The following is a 22,909-nucleotide window of genomic DNA, read 5'->3' as shown; positions in this document are numbered from 1 at the left end:
GTTTTGATTTTTGATAGCTAAATCATATTCCTTTGAAGTTTTTAATTGATTGAGGACTTTTTCATTTAATTGAAATAGTTATTTCGAGTTATATATCTTTGATACATACAATATATGAACTTGATTGCACCATACTTATTTATATGATTTATAATGTTAACCAAACCAAATAATTAATTGAGGATCCATCTGCCCGCTTTAAACACAATTGACGTCAAAAATTAGAATTAGTTGTATGAACTTAGTTTAAGAAAACATTTAAAAAAACAAATTTGGAGAAAACATTTCAAAAACTAAGTTTTAAGTCTCCAAATTTGCATCTTATTTGTTTTTAAAGTTAAACTCTTGATATTGTTGATAAAACAAGAAAGATAATTACAATTATCACATTTTTTGTGACAAATTCAACATGAAACTACCACTAAAAAATGTCAAAAAAAAACCATGACAAGTAGGGAGTCTAAGTTAATGGATCATTTCTTTTATGAAATTATTCAAATGGTTAATTAAAAACAAATACTCATATTTTATTTTATTTTTATAAAATTTAAAAAACATATAAAATTATAATATATATACAATATTAAGAATATTTTATTAATTTACCCAAATAAAAAAGAATTATTTATATTATTTGAGAAAAATTCAAACAAGCTCTTCCAATATATATCATTATATAAATAATTAGGACAAGTTTAAATTATCAACTTGACTCCTTAAATTTTACAATTATAAAGAAGGTTAATTAGTTTAATTTTGAAAAAAAAAATTAAATTAGTTAAGCTTATACAATTTTTAATTTTAAAATTTATGAATTTATAAATTATTTTAATTTTATGATTGTAACCATTTTACATAAATAAAATGAATTTTATATTTATATATTCAAAAACAAAATTATTCAAATAAATGAACTAATTTAATTAATTTATAATTATAATTAATTTTTAGTTTAATTTATTATTTACTGTTTCTTAATTTATTCATTACTATTTCTTAAATTCATTAAAATTTAAGAAGCAATAAAGAATAAATTACACTAAAACTAAATTATAATTGTAAGATTAATTACATTAGTTTGTTTATTCAAATAATTTTATTTTTGAATTTATAAATATAAAATTTATTTTATTTATGTAAAATCGTATACAATTATAAAATCGAAATAATTTATAAATTCGTAAAATTAATATGAGCTTTATTTTATTAATTTTGGTCACACTATTTTTAGTCACAGTTAGAGACGAATCTATATAGGGACTTGGATAGGCTGAAGCTTATCCCGAAAAAAATAAAATTTCTTTTCGGTTCATATTTGACAACACCAGTTAATTTCATAGAAATTTTCAATATAATTCACTATTTGTATTTATTTATTTAATTATTAAAAAATTTATAAAACTTATCTTTATCAACTCGTTTTATTCAAAATTTTTTCGTTATATTTTTAAACACATCCCTAATTTTTTTTCAAGTCCACCCTAACCCTAAATCTTGGGTCCGTATCGATAGAAATAATATTCATTTTCTTCTGTTGAGATATATTTCATACATTCCATTTTAGATATCCCCACGAATACAATTATTGAGATCTTGGTTTTTCCAAATAGTATAAAATGCATTTCATACATTCTATTTTAGATATCCACACAAATACAATTGAGATATTGATTTTTCTAAATAGTATAAAAAGAAATGCTTCGAATCGATTGGTCAAAAAATACGAACAAAAGACTCAACCTTAATATACCTTAAAACAATATACTTTTATAATCGCGAGATATATAGATAGTCACATATTGTTTGAGGGTTTACTTGAGTATCGAATAATTAAAGAATTTAATTAGGCCAATATACAAAATGAAGTTAAATTGAACTTTATACTATTTTGTTTTAACCACGTTAATGATTCTACTTGAATAGTTTGTAGATAATAAAATTAATTTACTAATGAGTTATATATTTCGAATCTAATTGTATAAAAACGACCCAAGTTCGACTCCTAAATAACAATGAGCCATTTATTATTATCATATCTCGAAATTTAAACTACAATTCATATTAAATATGATAGTAGTTTAAATATTTAGACATTAAAGTCCAACATGTGTGTTCCACTTATGGTTCAAAACAATACATTTTTTAAGTAAATTATAAATCGACTTTCATGTATTTTAAGTAAACTATATATCGGCTTACAAGACTTCACTTAAACGAGAAAATTGATACATATAAAGAATTTCGAACATACAACCTCATAATTTGGATAATTACTCAATCTTATATTCAATTATAGGCTACAAATAGATAATTTATATAAGTGTGATTGAATATTCAAATAAAAACAATGTCATGTATAAGTTCATGTCATGGGTTAAAGAGAAATCAACAAATGTAATAACATAAAAGGATTTAGAGTTGTGTGTTTGAGTGGGTTACAATAAAAAAAGATATATTTGAAGTAGTAAAGTCTATTTATATATCTTATTTAATCTACTTGAAATAAGTAAGCCAGTTATGATTATTAGTAGAATTTATCTTTGTTAAAAATAAATAAGTTTGAAATAATAAATAACTTTTTAGGCATATATATATATATATATATATATATATATATATATTATATATATATATATATATATATATATATATATATATATATATATATATATATATATATATATATAGTTCTAGCTTTTAAAAAAACAAATAAAAAATGTTTAGAGCATTCTATCTTTTAACTAAAAATAATAATAACAAAAGGAATCCCTTTTTATGGTAGTAAATATTTTCATGACTATTTACCAAATCTTATCAATAATTATTTTGTATTAATTAATTTTGCTTAACAAGCATTGATTGGTTCAAACTTTTTTAAGAAATATAATTTTACTCAAATTTTTTAGGAAATATAATATTATAAACCAAAACAAACGAAATTATAGATTTATTTTCATTTGAATGTCATTTAAAAGTTTAAACTAAGCCGTGTAAATTTTAACTCCTTTTTTAAAATTTCAATTTCTGGTTATGCAATAATTATTTTGAATAAAGACATTTCCCGCTTTTTTTCTTCTTTCTTTCTATAGATTCTAGTTTCATCGCGATTAAAGAATGTTTGGTTCTAACTATATTTTTCTATGACCTTACTAGTTGTCATTATTGCTAATTTTTATACTAGTGTAAATTTTGTCTTAACATTTCACCATCTTACAAAAAAAGAAATTGAATTCAAAACTAAAAATAAATCATTTTTGACAGTAAAAATTATTCAAATACAACTGTTTATGTCTTTAATGGATTCATATCCTCTTATTAAAAGCAAATATAAAACACAGATTTTGTTTTAATTTCAAAATGACATATTTTATAGAGAGTGTGATGCCTTTAGTCACACAATTGATTTGGAAAATAAATTTGTCCTTGGTGGTGGGGGGAACATTGGTAAAAACATTAGAGTATATATATTTTATTGAGACTATATCTACTTTTAAATAAAAATTGTATGTGTTAGTGGGTTATAGCCGTTATAGTGAAAAATAAATATTTAAAATAGAAAAGCTGATTTATAAAACATTAATTTAATCAAGGAAATTCATAATATCATGTTTGTTAATAGAATTTTTTGAAACTTTTAAAATTGGAGATAAAATCTATTAATATTAACTTTCCATATTTATAAAGAACTCTTATACTTTAATTCAAAAAATAATCATAAAAGGAAATCATTATTTATGGAAGTAAATTTGTATGATTAATTATGAAATCTCAACAATTAATTTTGAATAATTTATTTGATAATTTTAGAGGGAAAGATAGCCTTTCAAATAAATTTCATTTTTAAAAATATATATAAGAAGAGTTCTGGTCATGAAGAAAATCCCAACAAATTAAGAAAAAGAGTTTTCTTTCTCCAATCCCTTATAGAAACACTATGACTAGAAGCAAAGTCAAGCTCAGTTACATTCTCAATGATACTAAGAGAAAAAACACGTTCAAAAAACGACAAGTTGGTGTTGTGAAGAAACTAGATGAACTCACTACTCTATGTGGCATTGAGGCGTGTACCATCATCTACAACTCCTTTGATCCTCAACCTCTCGTATGGCCATCAGTAGATGAAGCAAGAAGACTTATCATGAAGTTAAAGAGTTTTTCGAAGGTAGATCAAGTAAAGAGACAGGTAAACCAAGAGACTTTCATGAGACAGAGACTTGAAAAGATGAAAGAAAAGCTGAGAAAACAACAAAAGGAGAACCATAGTAAGGAGATGACACATTTTATGTTTCAATCCATTATTGATCCACAAACAACATTGTTGATGCTGAATATGATGGATTATAAGGAGCTGACTACAGTTACCGACCAGAAACTGATGGAGGTAGTTGAGAGGATGAATGAGATGCGTAGGAGGGACTCCTCCTCTTTCAACCCCCCTCAAGTTGGCGCTGACGGGAGTGGAGGTAGTGGTAGCCAATTACAACTTGTACTAAGACATGATGACTTCATGCCTCCAAATCATGGGATGTTTCAATCATCGAGTCTTGGCTCTCATTGATGCCCAACATGACATATCCTCCTCCGGCCATGTCGTTTTCCACCTCAGAATATGAATTTTCATCCTACCAACATGGGATTTGAGCCTCTCAACATGGATTTCAATCTGTCAATATGGGAATTCAGCCTCTAAATGTGGATTTTCAACCTGCCGAGATGGGATTACAGCCTCTGTCCATTGATTTCCCGCGAAATGATATGGTGCCCTACGTCCATCCCGACATGGGAATCCCATATCCGAACAACCAGCCCGTGTTTCCTTACTACCATAACACCAACATGGACCCATATGATCCCTCTTTACATTAGGGGAAAACATTAATAATGTCTTCTCCTAAATTGGTGTTTCTTTTCAGGTTTTAATTGTTGATTTGTTTTAATTAAGGTTGTTAGTTGTGTTTGTGTGTTATTTGTTTTGATTAAGGTTGTTAGGCTATAGTTGAGGGATCCAGAATAGCCATAAGCAACTGGGATAGTCTATAATCGTCCGTTTACGTCTTTTCATTATCATTATTTTATGTCATTGTTTTATTCGGTACTTTGATATTTTGTTGAGAATTTATAAAAGAAACCCATTGTCACTAGTAGTTATTAGAACGGGTAACAAATAAAATAAAGAAGATATAATATTTATGAAAACATGAAAGTTCATGATAAAATGTAGAATTATTCCCTAATTCTTCATAAAGAAATCCATCTAATACGTGGATAAATTTATATAATGTTTTCTGTGATTTATTTATCTAAATAAAATAAATATTATTGAATCATTGATTAAAATTACTAAAATAGTCATGTAATTTTTTATAACATTTACAAAATATATAAAAGTTGTCTCTTTCGGATAAATCAGATAACTTGGAACCATATAGAAAAGACTATGACAAACACAAATAAGAGTTCTAACACTTTTTTTACAGTCTTAACAAATTTTATTTAAAAAAAAACATATAAAAGTATTAAGAATATTTTATTAATATTACTCAAATAAATATTTTTATTGTATATATTATTGAGGTTTTGAATTGTGTGAGAACATAGTGATGTAAATAAAGGAACAAAAATTCCCTGAAGGTTCAACTAGTGAGAGTTACCTTTTGCATTAGAGTATTATGTGCTCGATATTTAGAAGTTATGAGACAATAGAAATATCGATACAAATAACTTCAACTATATTCTTGATAATGAAAGATTTATCGATTGTAACACTTTACCATATGAACCGGGTGATCGGGAGCATGCTCATGTATATATTTTAAAATTGTCTCGAAGGCGAACAATATTACAAGTAAGAGTTCAAAAGTTAATTAGTGACTAAGTGTGAATTTTGTAATTAACTAATTACAATTAAATTTCATTATATGTAGCGAATTCACGCAAGAGTTGACTAATATAGGGGGACTCAATCTTAAACGCGATAAACTTACATAAGTTTTTTAAGATGAAAGTGGGGCAATTGGCAGATGAATCAGATAGAACTTTGAGTCTAAAGATTCTTAGGAGTGACCCGACAATTTATGCTAAGAATTATAACTTTTGTAAAATAAAAGAGTACAAGTTCAACAACGAGAAACATGACGAAGGTTAACCAATCAAAATAGTGGTGTCTTAGTAATTGGCAACAATGAGGCCGATACGATAAATTACTATAGTACTCACATATATCATAGAAATTTAGTATTTTGGTTGTAACCGAGTAATTTTTTTTCTAGTATAGATGATTTGATGTACAATCCAAGGACTGTGGTATAAAAATAGATAAGTACGAGTTTGTAAGTATTAATTTGAACATGACATTGAGAACTCAGATTCATGATCTGTTTGTAATGGCAAGTCAAGCGTAACAAGTTTTTACGCTATAAATATGGCATTCAGACCTAGATGAAAATTGTTACAAAAATAAATCCCCGTTATTCGAACATCTAAGGTTAATTTGTGATAAATAGATATAAACATTTTAACTTTAGTTTCTTGCAGGTATCATGACACCTAAGGATGGGGTACGCGACGAGACCTATCGAGACAGATAGACGAGCTCCAAACTCGTACCGATGACATACAATCGATGATCCTCTGACCTTTATGGGATCACTTCCAGACATTGAGGGACTGGGGGATCCAGATTATCCCATTCCCGAGGAGTACGTACAGGCCACCACGGAGAGACATGCGGTTAATTACAACCTATACGTAATATTTAAATGATATATAAATTTTAACAAATGTTATTTCACCATTATTTTTCAGAGTCTTTATCGAGGAAGAAATGACGGGGAAAGAAAAAAACACGACTCTCGGGAAACTCGCAACTGGGCAGAAGATGCTGTTGGAGTTCAGGGAGGAGGATGGAAAACCAAATTGTGATAACGCCCCTACTGGTCAAGGCATATTGGCACCATTATCCGGAATCCCATGGTGGTGCCACATCGTCTAATACATTGGTCGAATTGTCACATGTCTAATTAGACAATAAATGACAGTCCATCAACGTGAGCTTGATAATTTTTAACGTGTTATCTTATAAATGAAGTTTTATAATCATAAAATATGTTGTTATTTTTAGGTACCATTCGAAGTTGTGCCCCATCCCAATGACACCTACCGAGCTAGAGCGATGTCACATGTGAAGCAAATTTGGGATAGCTGAAGATGTAAGAACCACAACGACTACATCAAACTATTAGGGCAATGATCAACTAATTCGAGCAAACCATCTTACTGAATTCAACCACTCAGATTGTAATTATCTCCTAGACCATCACTACTTACAAATGAATTTAGGTAATTAGTCATTTTTAATCATTATATGTTTAATCGACCTATTAATTAACAACTATCTTATAATTGCTGAGGACAAAGTGCGATCGATACCGACAACAAGCTAATGTCAGATACACCCACTATGCCGACATTAGACCATTTAACACAAGTGGAGCGACAAATGATATGTTTTAGCAATTAATTAAGGAGTATGAATTTTCATAATATCTAACTATCTATGTTATTTGTACAGGAGAGGGCTACTGGACACCCCCTAGTTATGCAGATCTCTTCCTAGAGACTCATAGTAGGAGAGGGACACCGAGTATCCGACTCCCTGGTTTCTCTGGAAGTTCAGAGGAAAGCGGTAAATTCTAATTCTTTCCATCATTTAGTTTGTATGTCTAAAGTTTTAAAATTACTACAATGTTGTAAATGGTTGTATGCTGTGATGCGACGAACAACTTCAAGAGAACCCTAATATGACGTCGTTCGAAGTGTTTGAGGCTGCTTTTGTAGCACATGGACACGAGAGGGTGATCGGGAAGGAATCCAGAGACGCTAATGAACTTCTGAGCGGATCAATGAGAAGTTTTTCCTCAAGCGACAACATCTATACATGTGTTTCACAACGTGAAGAGACACAAGTGCTATGCGAGGAGAACAAGACGCTGCAGGACGAGAGGAGCAGATGGACATAGAGATGCGCGCAAAACAAGATGCTCTACTAGCGTAGATCGCTATGATTATGTCTAGAATGTTCGCCCCTCCTGATCAACACTAGTATACATTGATTTGACATTTTTGTATTAATACGATTTGATATTTTTGTATTAATACGAATTATATTTATTTACGAATGATCTTTTTTGTTAATTTCGAGTTTTGAAAAGGATATGAAATAGGTTACTCTCGACAAAAAATGTGCCAACAATTTGAAAACAAGGATTATCAATGACGACGAATGAGGACGACGTCGCTAATATTGTTAATTATCAGTGATGACGAATGAAGATTAACTGTCATTGACATTATTAACTATCAACAACGAAAATGGAGATCTTCCATCATTGATAGTTAACAATATCAGCGACAACAAATGAGATCTGTCGTCGCTGATATTGACATATCAGCGACGACACTGCGCCGTTGCTATATTCATTGTTTATTAGGGACGACGTTTTCAGCGACGAGTGGCGACAATTCTATTCGTTGTCGCAAATATTTATTAGCGACGACAATAAGACCTTTAGCGACAATTTATGTCGTCGCTAATGACGCATTTTTCCACTGGTGGAAACTAGAAAATTTGAAGTTTATTTTTAAAGGTATTTTAATGGGATCATTATTATTTTCTATTAATGTGTTATTATGTTGATTACTTCATGATGAGATTTTTTTTCCCACCATTTCTGACCTGACCTGACCTGTTCTTGATTATTTATTCTCAAAATCTTGAAATCGTGTACATTAAACTTAAATATTGTAATAACAAAAGATCAAATTTTCTTTTATGTTAATCTTATTTTCTTAAATCAAGATTATACACAAAATATATATTTCTTTTTATTAATATTCTCTTTTCTTGTATCAAACAATTTAAGGCAACTCAACAATATTTGATATTAGAATATTTGATTAATATAATATATGATTACTGCTAGGTTAATTTATTTTGTTTCATTAATTTTAATGTTTGATACTAATTTTGTTGTGTTTATATGACTCTCATTATTTTACAAGTAATGATAGAGAATGACGTTGGGGAGAGCGACTCTCAGCGACCCCCACCTGATAACCACGTGGAAAAAATAAGCCACGGTAGAAAAAATTGATAATGTAAAAAGTTAGAGAAAGAATAATTATAAAGAAAGTCATGTTCTTGATAGAATGGTCCAAACATGGCCATGTTCTAGACAGAATGGTTCAAAACATGGCAATGTTCGGGACATAATGTTTTTCTCTCTAATAATGAAAACTTTCTCTCTCTAACTTTTTACCAGATCATTTTTTTTGCTTTTCTCTATAACTTTTTACATGATTAAAAATTTTTTTCACTGTGGCTTATTTTTTCAACGTAGTTGCAAGGTAGGGGGTCGTTGGAGGAGTCGCTGCCTCTAGCGACACTCTCCCTATTATTCTTCTTCTTTATAGTACATGAACTATCTAACCAAAAAATAATGTTTATTAGTTTCAAGTATTGTTTTAAGTCTAAATGCTCAAGTAATTACTTGGATACTTGGATAAAGAAACTAACCTAACCAATAGAACAACTAAATAAATTAAAAGTAATAATTTAAACTAGGAATAAAGTATAACACATTTTTCATTAGTGGTGTGGGTGAAATTATAATGGCAAATAAACACTATGCATATGTTAGTATTTGGTATACTTTATTTTTTTGAATTAGTTTTCACTTGTATTCATATAAAGTCACTCATTTTGGAAAACATAGTATAATGTAATAAATGTAAACTTCTTGGATACATACATTATGAATTCTTACATATATAGAATAGAATGGAAACGATGGAGTAACATTTAGTTTCAGAAAGCAAGTGAAATATCACAAAGAACTACATGTACCATAAGTCTTACTATATTTGCAAGCTGAGTTTAAACTTAAATTTTGACCGCTAAAAAAGAATTGGATTTTAGTGAGATTAGGATACATAACCAAATAAAGTCATAAATTTTCATCATAAACCATTATGCTATAACTATTTTATACTTTAAAATAATAGTAATATTTTCTTTATTTTATTAAATGAGAGACTTGGAAGTGGGCTATCCTAACCCGTGGGTTTGCTGGGCTTACTCCACTCTAGTGTCGACCATGTATATATGATGAACAAACCTGATAGAATTTGTCTTGTCTTCTTTTCTACAACTCTATCTTGCTTGACATGATATATCAGAATAAATGTTTCAGTTTTCTAGTGTTTTTATTTTATTTTATATTTTACCAAGGTATCCAGCTAGCCTAATAGATATTTTCCTTCACAACAAGAAAGAAAAGATGGCAATCTAACTAAGTTTTTTTATTAAAACATAATGTGAATGTATATTAAAAATGTAAAAAATCGTTTAAATATTACGACAAAATATGACATGAAAAAATAAAAAAAATAAGAAAAAACGATACTTATGTTATTGAGCTCATAATTCTTAAAAAAACAATTAACTCCCGACAAATTCTATTACTTTCCTAAACGAATATAAAAAATTGTCATCATAATAACATTATAAATGATACGCATTGAACGACTACGATTATTGAAAGTTGATAATATCTTTCCAACTAGATAGTCCATCAAAAATAATTTGGATGATAACCCAAATATGCATACCTACTATATTAGGCGCATCAATCCAAACTTTTCAGCAACTACCCAAAGACGCGGACATCACCCAATAATTCCCGGTAATACTCCATAAAAGTTCCAAATATTAGTCACCCTTGATAATACAAAAATAAGTAAGTTGTCAATTCAAAAGTAAAACTTTATTATGGGACGAAGTCTCCATAATGTTTAATATTTTTTTATATCTAATTCGGCTAGCAAAACCATTAGACCAATGATCAACATGTCCTTAACTGTGACATTTTTACATATAGTAATTGAAGCAATCTTAGGATACATCGTAGCTAGAGTTTTAACACTACATCAAATCAAATGTTGTTCCAAAAAACTAATCAAAGAGTCATTCCTCGTGACGAAATCTAGATTGCTCACGAAAATTTTGAGAAATAAAGATATTTGTGTTGTTTATTAATTAATAATTGATACCAGCATGAACCTTTTTTTTTTTTTTAATGATCACTATTATTTAATTTATTATTGTGTATTATTGGATAATAAGTAATATGATTTTAGTTTAATATATACAAATTGATTTTAATACTTATTTTTTCACGGAATTATTTATTAAGTTCAAATATTATTAATTAATTGTATAAAATAAATATAAAACAATAATATATATATATAAATAAATAAACATACATTTATTTTTTAATTAAAATTAGTAAAAAATGAATTAAATTAAAATTATATATAATATGATAATAATTATAAAAGTATATTAAATTTAATATAAAATAATATTAATAAAATATATAATTAAAGAATAAAATTCTTGTAACAACAGCTACTTACAAATCATGCCACATAAATTAAACTTTACCTAATAATCAAAATTACCAACACATGAAAACACCCTGATAAACAACAATTAAGAATCAACCAAATCAAATAATATTTTTAAATAAAATTTTAAAAAATATTTGCCAGCTTTCCACGACCAAAATTTAATTTAATCATTCAAAAGTTTCAAATGTTTAATTTAATTTTTTGAAATCAGGACTTTAATGCATTCCATATCCTCCTATTAAAAGCAAATATAAAATACAGATTTCATTTTAAATGCGCCAATTAAATGACAGCAATTTTAGAGAGTATGATGTCATTAGCCACACAATTAATTTGGCAAATTAATTTCTCCTATAATTATGTTTGTGGGAAAATAAATTTATTTACAGCTGTAACTATTTTAAAATATAAAAATGTTATGTTTTGATAACTTTGTTATACAGCTAGAGTAAAAAAATATATTTGAAATAGAAAAGCTGATTTATAAAACAATTACTTATTGAATCTACATGTACTTAATAATATCTTGCTTATTAATCACTTAAAAAAAAAATATATGCTTACTAATAGAATTGGTTGAAATGTCTCAAGAAGAAGAAAAATTCTATTAATTAATCAGTTTATTAATAGAATTTTTCACTGTTAAAAATAAGTAAGGTTTCAAACTATATTTACCCATCTTCCAATATTATATTGAACAAGTACATTTTATTAAAAAAATATATTTTCTTCTTTAATTAATTTATTTTTTTCCCACAAAAATTAGTAAAAAATGATGGTAAAAAAATTGATATAAAATATTACTTCACATTAATACAAATTGTTAAAAATGAGGAGATATTGTGGATAGCTCAGCAGAAGTTATTTCACTCAAATATAGGGAAAACCTATATAATTTCATCAACAAACTCTATTTTATTAATTCAAACATTAGTCACAATAATTTTGTGAGAATATATCTAACATTATTTGTTTCATTTTAACTTTCCTTATTTATAAAGAGCTCTTCTATTTTAATTCAGAAAATAATCACAAAAGGAAATCACTTTTATGGGTACTAATTTTACCATGATTAATTACAAAATCTCAAAAATTGATTTGAAATAATTTATTATATTGATTTTAGATAACAACATTGGACAAAGTCGGAGCCTATCAAACAAACTTCAACAGTTTTTTTCTCAAGATTTTATATAAGTAGAGATCTAGCCATGAACAAAATCCCAACAAATTGAGAAAAAAAGCTTCCAACAAATTGAGAAAAACAGTTTTCCTTCTCCAATCCCTTATAGAAACACCATGACTAGAATAAGGTCAAGCTCGCTTACATTCAAAATGACACCGCTAGAAAAACCACGTTCAAGAAGAGAAAAGTCGGTGTTGTGAAGAAATTAGATGAACTCACCACTCTATGTGGCATAGAGGCGTGTACCATCATCTATAGCGCCTTTGATCCCCAACCTCTCGTTTGGCCATCAATAGAGGAAGCCCAAAGACTTATCATGAAGTTCAAGAGTTTTTCGGAGGGTAGATCAAGTGAAGAGAAAGGTAAATCAGAGACTTTCACGAGGCAGAGGCTTCAAAAGATGGAAGAGAAGCTGCGAAAACAACAAAGGGAGAATCGTCATAAGGAAATGACACATACCATGTTTCAATATATGATGGATCCTCAAGCAACAATGTTGATGCTGAACACGAGAGATTACGAGGAGTTGACCTAGAGTTACCAACCAGAACCTAATGGAGGTTGAGAGAATGATGGAGATGCGTCGGAGGGAATCCTCCTCTTCCTCTTTCACCCCTCCTCCTCCTCCTCAAGGAGGCATAGAAGGGAGTGGTGATAGTGTTGTGAGTCATCATGAGTTCATGACTCCAAATCATAGAAGGTTTCAATCTTCAAGGCCTGGAGGGAGTGGTAGTACTGGTGGCCAACAACTTGGTTTGAGCCATGAATTCATGCCTCCAAATCATGGAAGGCTTCAACCACCAAGTCTTGGCTTTTCCATGTGGGCCAAGCATGACATATCCTCCTCCGATCATGGCCTTTCCGCCTCCAAACATGACATATCCCCCGCCCACCAACATAGAATTTTCACCTTTGTCTATAGATTTTCAGCGAAATGAAATGGCCTACATGCATCCTAACATGAGAATGCCATACCCAAGCAACCAACCTGCGTTTCCTTACTACCATAATGCCGACATGGGTCCACATGATTCCTCTTCACAGTAAGGGAAAACTTGAATAATGTCTTCTCCTATATTTGTGCTTCTTTCTTTCATTATTATTTTTTAATGTTTTTTGTATTAAGATTGTTTATTGTTTGGATTATGGATGTTATTTATGTTTTGAGGTTGTGTTGTTTCCATCCACATTGTTTGTTTTTCGATAGCTAAATCACATTCCTTCCAAGTTTTTATTTGATTGAGGACTTTCTATTTAACTGAAATATTCATTCGTGTAATTTTTGATACATAAAAAATATGAACTTGATTGGATCATACTTATTTATATGATATAAGAATATTATTGTATTTATAATGTTAACCAAACCAAATAATTAATTGAGGGTCCATCTGCCTGTTTTAAACACGATCTACTGCAAGTATAACGATTTACAAAATTAGAATTAGTTGTATGAACTTAGTATATGAAAACATTTTTTAAAAAAATTTAGAGACTCCCTATTTGGAGAAAATATTTCAAAAACAATGTTTTAGTCTCCAAATTTGTCTCTTTAATTTTTAAAAAGTTACACTCTAGATATTCTTGATAAAACAAATAATAATAATTCACGTGTTGTGACAAATTCAACATGAAACTACCACTAAAAAAAGTTAAAAAATCATGATAAGTCTATGGAGTCTAAGTTAATGGATCATTTCTTTTATGAAATTATTCAAATGGTTAATTAAAACAAATACTTATATATATATATATATATATTTAAATTTTAGAAAACATATAAAGCTATAATATATACAATATTAATAATATTTTATTAATTTACCCAAACAAAAAAATATTTTATATTTGAGAAAAAAAATCAAACAAGCTCTTCCAATATATCATTATATACATTATTAAGACAAGTTTAAAATAAGTATCGACTTCTTAAATCTTACAATTATAAAGAAAGGTTAATTAGTTTAATTCAGATAAACTCTAAATTAGTTAAGCTTATACAATTTTAAATTTAAGATTTTACAATATTACAAATTTATAAATTATTTTGATATATGATTTTATATTTATTAATTCAAAAAACAAATATTCAAATAAATGAACTAATTAAAGTAATTACTTTTACTTTTACAATTTATTTTTAGTGTGATTTTTCTTTACTGTTTCTTAAATTAATTTTATATTTAATTATATATATATATATATATAATTAATAATATTTATATTATAAAAGTAAAGTCTTATTTATTTTAGATAATAAAAATGATTTATCTATGATTAAAACTAAAATTAACCTGTCTAATTTATAATTTTAAATAACTATTTAAATAATTAAAATCAAGATAATTAAACTTAATGATTAAATAATTAATTGAATAATTATTATATTAATTAAATACAATAATTAGAATAAAGGCAAAGAGAAATATAAAATAATTTAGATAATATAGTATTCATTTATCCCAAATTAATGTAAAAGCTAAAGAAAATGAAAATAAATATTTGAGATAAATATATGGTAGCCATTTCTATCCCAAATTAATTATTTATAATATCCAAAATATGTAAAAAAATAAAATAAATAAACAAAATAAGGGATATTTCTATTAAAAATATTTTGTGTATTTATAGGTAAAAAATAAAGTAAAAATTAAAAAAATCAATTTCAAACAGTTTCAAAGCTAAAAAAAAGGCTATGATTTAATAAATCGGAAATGAAGAAAACAAATATAGCAGACCACATGGCCATTCGGATAAGCACTTGAATCTCATCCAACGTAGGGTTGTAAACGAATGGAATCGAAGTGAATATTACTGTATTCGATTCGTATTCGTGAAAATATTCGAATATTCGGATTCGAATTTTTTCCGAATAATTAATGTGATTCGTATTCGATTTGAAATTGATATTCGTATTATTCGATCCGATTCGAGTATTCAATTCGATTTTTTTAAAACATATTTGTTTACAATTTATTCGAAAATTTGAAAATTAATATTTTACATAATATATAACAATATTCAATAAATACATAATAAAATTAAATAATAATGTTCAAATTACGATTTCAATATTCAACTCCCAATACAATGCAATGCAAACCATTAATTAAAACTTCCGCGTAACTAACATAAACAATAGTTATCAAAAGAACATTTCATTAAAGTGGTTTGTAAATCAATATTTGAATCCTTCATAGCTTGCAAATCAAGTGGTTTGCAGCAAGACGACGAGCGGAGAAGAGAACTACATGGAGGCGGCGACGACGACCGAAGTAACGTCGACTGGAGAAGAGAAGAGATGAGATGGAGGCGGTGGTAGGTTTTGAGTGATTAGCAGCAGAATGACTAAATGTGGGTTTCAAGTTTTCAACCGAAGAAATGTATATATGTACTAGGGTTTTAGAATAAATAATATTTATAAAATTAAAATTAATAAAACGGTATATATATATAATCGAATATTTAATCGAATATTAGCGAATACCGAATCGAATATCTTGATTTTATATTCGTATTCATTTATTAGTCGAATCGAATCGAATATTTTTATTCGAATTCGAATCACAAAATTACGAATACGAATATCAAAATTCGAATTCGAATACCGAATCGAATCAAAAGTATTTGATTCATTTACAACCCTAATCCAACGTATAACCGCTAGTTGTGTCACCCGTTGCAATCAAAGGAAGATGCTTCTAAGCAACGAATCAACTAACGCAATACCTCAACGCTGTGAGCCCAAACACAAGAGGAATGCCCAACGTTTGACGAAACGCCTAGTCGTCCGCGCATTGGAAAAAAACGACATCGTTTTTGAGACTCTCTTGATGCTCAAACGCGGAAGAAGTAACAACGTCGTTTTCAACCCTATATTGTCTTTTTCCTCGCGATAAATTGGATCAACATCGACCGAAATATTTGATTATTAAAAGATGGAACTCGGCCGATACTATACCAAATGGCCTGATTCAAATGTTGGAATGTCCTAGCCTGGTGATCATTTCATCTACGATCATAGGCTCAATCATGACCTGAATCAGAATGATAAAGTTGGATGAAGAACAAATACAAGTCATTAATGAAATTTTGTCTGAAAATCAATCTACTTGATCGATCATTTGACATTGGTTGTCTATAAATAGCTCCGGTCCCTCTTTCAAAACGAAACCAATGAATCTAATCCTAAGCCCTTGATCCACTTCACAAAAAAATTGTCAATAAATTTTCAAGCTTTCCTTGAAAATTTGATATCTTGTGTAAGGCGTTAAGGCTCGGTTCGGGTAATCAGAAAACTTCTGAAAGAGTTCAGAAATGTTCCCAACTCATTGAAAGCTTCAATTCATGTTGTAATTCAACTTATGAATTCAAATTGAAATTTTTAACATTTTAGTTTGACAAACTTTAAATATTGCTTATTTATTCAATTTCTTGATTGAAAAACGCTCCTAAAATCATTTGCAAGGTTTCTGTTGAAACCAATTTGAATCAATCGAGTTTAATTGAAAGTACCCAAATTTAATTTAATTTTTTTTTTCAAAATTGAGTTTCGTTTCTAACAATGACCCAAAAACTTTCCTAACATGATTTAGAGGTGTTAGGAGTATGTTCAGATTAATTTCAAGCAATCCCGATAATGTTTGATCAAAAATCAACTTTTTTTTATAAAAATAAAATTTTATTGAATGGGTTAAAATGAAAAGACATTGTTCATTTTTTGTTTTATCTGATCATAAAATGAATAAGGAAGCTATTAGTAAACTCTTTATATCCAACTAAACCTTTAAAATCAAATCCCGATTTTTGCTCAAAAATGTTCCAATCAAATGGAACATCATCCCGATCAAATGATGCATTAAGATGATGTTAGAAATGATGATGAGACTAGATGAAGTTTCCCATGCCCTAAGATTGAAGAATAGAAGCTCCAATCAAAATCATCAAACCTATAGTTTCATGTTCTTGACGACCGACCAGAAATCTCGGTCTAACCGAGGATCCTCTACATCTGACCGAGAAATTCTAGCGTCCGACCGTGAAATCCCACACTCAACCAAGGAATCCTAGCATCCAACCGAGAAATCACGCACCAAATCGAGGAATTCTAATCCTAACCGAGGAATTCTAGCTCGAATGAGGAATATTAGCACCCGATTGAGGGACTTTAGCTCATGCTTGATTTTTGACTGAGAAAACAAGCCCGACATGGTTTTTGACCGACAATTCCCTACACTTGACCGATGAATCTCAGTCTCGACCGAGGATCCCCGCATCCGACTAAGTGACCAGCGCCCTCGTCCGAGGTTACCAACACCCGCGATCGAGGAATCGACACCGACAACAGAAGAAACTGGTTTAGGGCATGTTTGTTTAGAATTTTAAATTAAAAAGTTAATTTTCTTATATTAGAAACCCTAAACTATTTTCTAAAAATCCGAAAAAAACAAAAATAAATTTCAAAATTTGTTTAGAATATTTTCATAAAGAAATATTTTGATAAGGGCATGTTTAAATTTAGTTTTAAAATTCTAAATGCTTTAAACTGATATTTTAAAATATTTTCCTCAATAATCATTGTCATTAATTGTATGTACTAACATTTAAATATTAATCTACAATTTTAAAGTTAAAGAACACCTATGTATGTCTAGGACTTGAGAAATAATTGGTTAAATAACGCGTAATAAAATCATTTTTTTCAAAGTCAATTTTTTATAAAGTAGAGACCGTTCTTTAACGAGTACGAAAGATATTGTGCGAAATCACTTTCCCGAGTATCACTAAACATCGAACTCGAAAGAATTTCTAATCAAATATACGTTTATATACCTATACAAAGTTTTATTAATTTTAAATTAAAATTTAATTGACGACTTTTTCATCAAATAAATAATATTTTAAATAAATAATTTTAAATTAAATTAATTTAAATTAATTTAAAATACATATTTATTTTAATTAAATTATAATTTCATTATTTTAAATTCAAAAAATTATTTAAAATAATTAATTTTAAAATGTCAAAATAAATTTTTGTATAAATCTTTTATTAAAAATATTCGACACGCAAATTAATGTTGAAATTTCTCTAGATATCTCGAACTTTTTCGGAATAAAGGATTTCCGGGGTTACACGTTTAAATATTTGAGTAATGATATATACAACACCCTTATACAGCACCTTCATATTATACAGCACCTACTCATTTGGCAAGAAAGAAAAAATATTTTTCTCTCTCTTATATATTTTTTAAGATATATTTTCTCTTTTTGCTAAATGAGGTAGGTGCTTTATGAATTTATGAATGTGCGAATAAGAGTGCTGTATATATCATTACTCTAAATATTTAGACATAACTCTTCAGGTCCAACATGTGTAATCCACGATTCAAATGCGAAAAATCTTTTTTAAGGAAACACTTATATAACGGCTTAAAAGACTTATCTTAAACCAAAAAATTGGTATATTTAAAGAATTAGCGCAGACAATCCCATAATTTGGATAATCACTCAATCTTATTTTTAATTATAGACTACAAATTATAGATAACTTATATAAGCTGTGATTGAACATTCAAATAAAAACAATAAAGAGAAATCAACGTATAAAATAACATAAAAAGATATAGATTTGTGCATGTGTTTGAGTGGGTTACAATAAAATATAAATTTGAAGTAGTAAAGTATTTATAAAATAATTACTTATTTAATCTACTGGAAATAAGTAAGCCAGTTCATAGTATCATGATTATTAATAGAATTTATCTTTATTAAAAATAAATAAGTTTGAAACTACATATATTTTTTTATGCATCGTTCTACCTTTTAAAAGCAAATAAAATAAATGTTTAGAGCCCTCTTATATTTTAACGAAAAATAATAATCACAAAAGAATCTTTTTATGGTAGTAAATATTTTCATGATTTACAAAATCTCATCAATAATTATTTTGAATTAATTAATTTAATTAATTTTGGTTAACAATCATTGATGGTTCAAACTTTTTTAAGAAATAATTTCTTTTAAGGAAAATATAATATTATAAACACGAAATTATAGATTTATTTTCATTGGAATGTCATTTAAAAGTTTACTAAATTTTGAAAACAATTGAATTTTAACTCCTTTTTAAAATTTTAAATTTCTTCTTAATTATGCCATAATTATTGTGAATAAGGGAATTTCATTTTTTTTTTTTTTTTTATAATTACGATTTTATTTTACTTTGATTAAAGACTTCATGTTTGGTAATTCTAACTGTATTTTTATATGACCGTTGTCCTTATTACTATTTTTTTACTAGTGTAAATTTTGTCTTAACATATTATACCTTCTTAGAAAAATTAAATAATTTGAATTCAAAATTTAAAATAAATCAATTTTGCCAGTAATAATTATTTAAAGTACAACTGTTCATGTTTTTAATGCATTCATATCCTCTTCTTAAAAGAAAATATAAAACACAGATTTTGTTTTAAATGCTCTCTATTTTTTTTAGAGAGTCACACAATTAATTTGAAAAATTAATTTTTCTCCTATAATTATCGGTAAAACATTAGAATATATTCTATTGATCAGACTAACTATTTTAAAAATAATAATGGTATGTGTTAGTGGATTATAGCCGTTATAGTGAAAAATGAAATATTTAAAATAGAAAAGCTGATTTATAAATATTCAAGGCTATTCATGTTAATTTGTTAATACAAATTGTTGAAACTTTAAAAATTGTAGAAAAATCTCTATTAATTAATTTATATAATTCTTCTGTTAAAAATAAATAAATTTTTATATTTCTATTTGCAACAACTTAATATTTCTATGGTGATATTAGAATTTTTTGTGAGAATATATGAAGGTTTTAATTTGTTTAATTTTACTTCCCTTAATTATCTATTGAATAGATCTAACTTATTTTTTAAATTCAAAAGTAAATCACAAGAATATTTATGAGAATATTAACTTTAATTTGTTTAATTTTAACCTTTCCATATTATAAAGAACTCCTATATTTTAATTCAAAAAATAATCATGAAAGGAAATCACTATTTATGGAAGTAAATCTGTATGATTTATTACGAAATCTCAACAATTAATTTTGAATTAATTTATTTGATTAGTTTTCATTATTTTAGAGGGAAAGAGAGCCTTTCAAATAAATTTCATCAAATTTCATTTTTAAAAATCTATATAAGAAGAATTTTAGCTATGAAGAAAATCCCAACTAAATAAGAAAAAAAGCTTTCTTTCTCCAATCCCTTATAGAAATACTATGACTAGAAGCAAAGTCAAGCTCAGTTACATTCTCAATGATACTAAGAGAAAAAACACGTTCAAAAAACGACAAGTTGGTGTTGTGAAGAAACTAGACGAACTCACTACTCTATGTGGCATTGAGGCGTGTACCATCATCTACAACTCCTTTGATCCTCAACCTCTCGTATGGCCATCAGTAGATGAAGCAAGAAGACTTATCATGAAGTTAAAGAGTTTTTCGAAGGTAGATCAAGTAAAGAGACAGGTGAACCAAGCGACTTTAATAAGACAAAGGCTCGAAAAGATGGAAGAAAAGCTAAGAAAACAGCGAAAGGAGAACCATGGTAAGGAGATGACGCATATGATGTTTCAATCCATTATGGATCCACAAACAACATTGTTGATGCTGAATACTATGGATTATAAGGAGCTGACTAGAGTTACCGACCAGAAACTGATGGAGGTAGTTGAGAGGATGAATGAGATGCGTCGGAGGGACTCCTCCTCTTTCAACCCCCCTCAAGATGGTGCTGGCGGGAGTGGAGGTGGTGGCAACCAACAGCTTGTCCTAAGACATGATGAATTCATGCCTCCAAATCATCATGGGATGTTTCAATCATCGAGTCTTGGCTCTTCCTTGATGCCCAACATGACATATCCTCCCCCGACCATGTCGTTTTCACCTCAGAATATGAACTTTCATCCTACAAACATGGGATTTGAGCCTCTCAATATAGATTTACAACCTGTCAATATGGGAATTCAGCCTCCAAATATGGATTTTCCACCTGCAGATATGGGATTTCAGCCTCTGTCCACTGATTTCCCACAAAATGACATGGAGTACGTGCATCCGAACATGGGAATGCCATACCCGAACAACCAGCCCATGTTTCCTTATTACCATAACGCCGACATGGACCCATATGACCCCTCTTTACATTAGGGGAAAACATTAATAGTCTTCTCCTAAATTGGTGTTCTTTTCAGGTTTTTAATTGTTGAAATTGTTTCTTTGTTTTGATTAAGGTTGTTAGTTGTATTTTGTTTGTTTATTTTTTTGATTAATAGGCTATATAGATCAAGGAATCCATAATAGCCACAAGCTACTGGGATAGGCTATAGAGCTTTTGGAATAGTCTATAATCGTCGTACCTATAACCAAAGTTAAGTACGTCTTTTTATTATCATTATTTTATGTCATTGTTTTTAATTCGATACTTTATTATTTTGTTGTGAACTTATAAAAGAAATCCATTGCCATTAGTAGTTGTTAGATCTGGTGAACAAATAAATAAATTAATAAAGAAGAGAGAATAATATTTATGAAAACATGATAGTTCATGATAAAGTGTAGAATTTTTCCCTATTTATTTAAAAAAAAAATCTATCTAACACTCAAAGAAATTTATATAATGTTTGATATGGTTTATTTAATCTTTCAAATAAAATATTATTTAATACTATATCACTTCTTTTTATTGAATTATTAAAATCGTTAATTATAAATTGGAACAAAAAAAGAAGAAGAAAAGATTAGCATGAATCCCATAAAGTTGAAACAGAGCCCTCCGAATTTAGTGCTGCCCCAACCCCTTTTAAAAAATTTTGATTTTTGTTTTTGTTTTTTATATTCTCAATTTTATCTTGAACTACGGTGATACAATATTTTATATTTTAAAAATAACATTTTAATTAAATATTTTATTTTTTAATAAATAGACTGTCCTTGTTCGAAGTTTCGCTGGATTTACCCAGAACCGATCCTAAGTTGAAACAATATACAATATATCATGCAAAAGAAAAGTAAAAATCAAATAATAATAATAAAAAAATAAATAAAAAAATATACAAGTTCCCAGCCTTGAAAGTTATATAGAAGAGTTGTTAGGTTCCAAACGAATTAATAATTTTTTTAGATCTAACTTCCGACATCGTTATGATAATGATATTGTGAATGAATCACTTTCTTTTTTTTAAATGTTTTCTAAC

The 22,909-nt window shown here is 28.1% G+C and overlaps 2 protein-coding genes across 2 annotated transcripts; both read left to right on the top strand.

Annotated features, from left to right (window-relative positions):
* The first annotated feature begins 3,934 nt into the window (after window positions 1-3,934).
* LOC124909977 (agamous-like MADS-box protein AGL80) lies at window positions 3,935-4,558 on the top strand. Its single transcript, XM_047450604.1, has one exon. The coding sequence runs from the start codon at window positions 3,935-3,937 to the stop codon at window positions 4,556-4,558; it is 624 nt and encodes a 207-aa protein (XP_047306560.1).
* A 16,375-nt stretch (window positions 4,559-20,933) lies between these two features.
* On the top strand, window positions 20,934-21,863 carry LOC124909976 (agamous-like MADS-box protein AGL80). Its single transcript, XM_047450603.1, has one exon. The coding sequence runs from the start codon at window positions 20,934-20,936 to the stop codon at window positions 21,861-21,863; it is 930 nt and encodes a 309-aa protein (XP_047306559.1).
* Window positions 21,864-22,909: the final 1,046 nt, after the last annotated feature.

Source organism: Impatiens glandulifera, chromosome 7 (genome assembly GCF_907164915.1).
Source record: "Impatiens glandulifera chromosome 7, dImpGla2.1, whole genome shotgun sequence".
Classification (NCBI taxonomy): domain Eukaryota; kingdom Viridiplantae; phylum Streptophyta; class Magnoliopsida; order Ericales; family Balsaminaceae; genus Impatiens; species Impatiens glandulifera.
The sequence above is the reverse complement of the archived record's forward strand: the minus strand, read 5'-3'. Positions and strand labels throughout refer to the sequence as shown.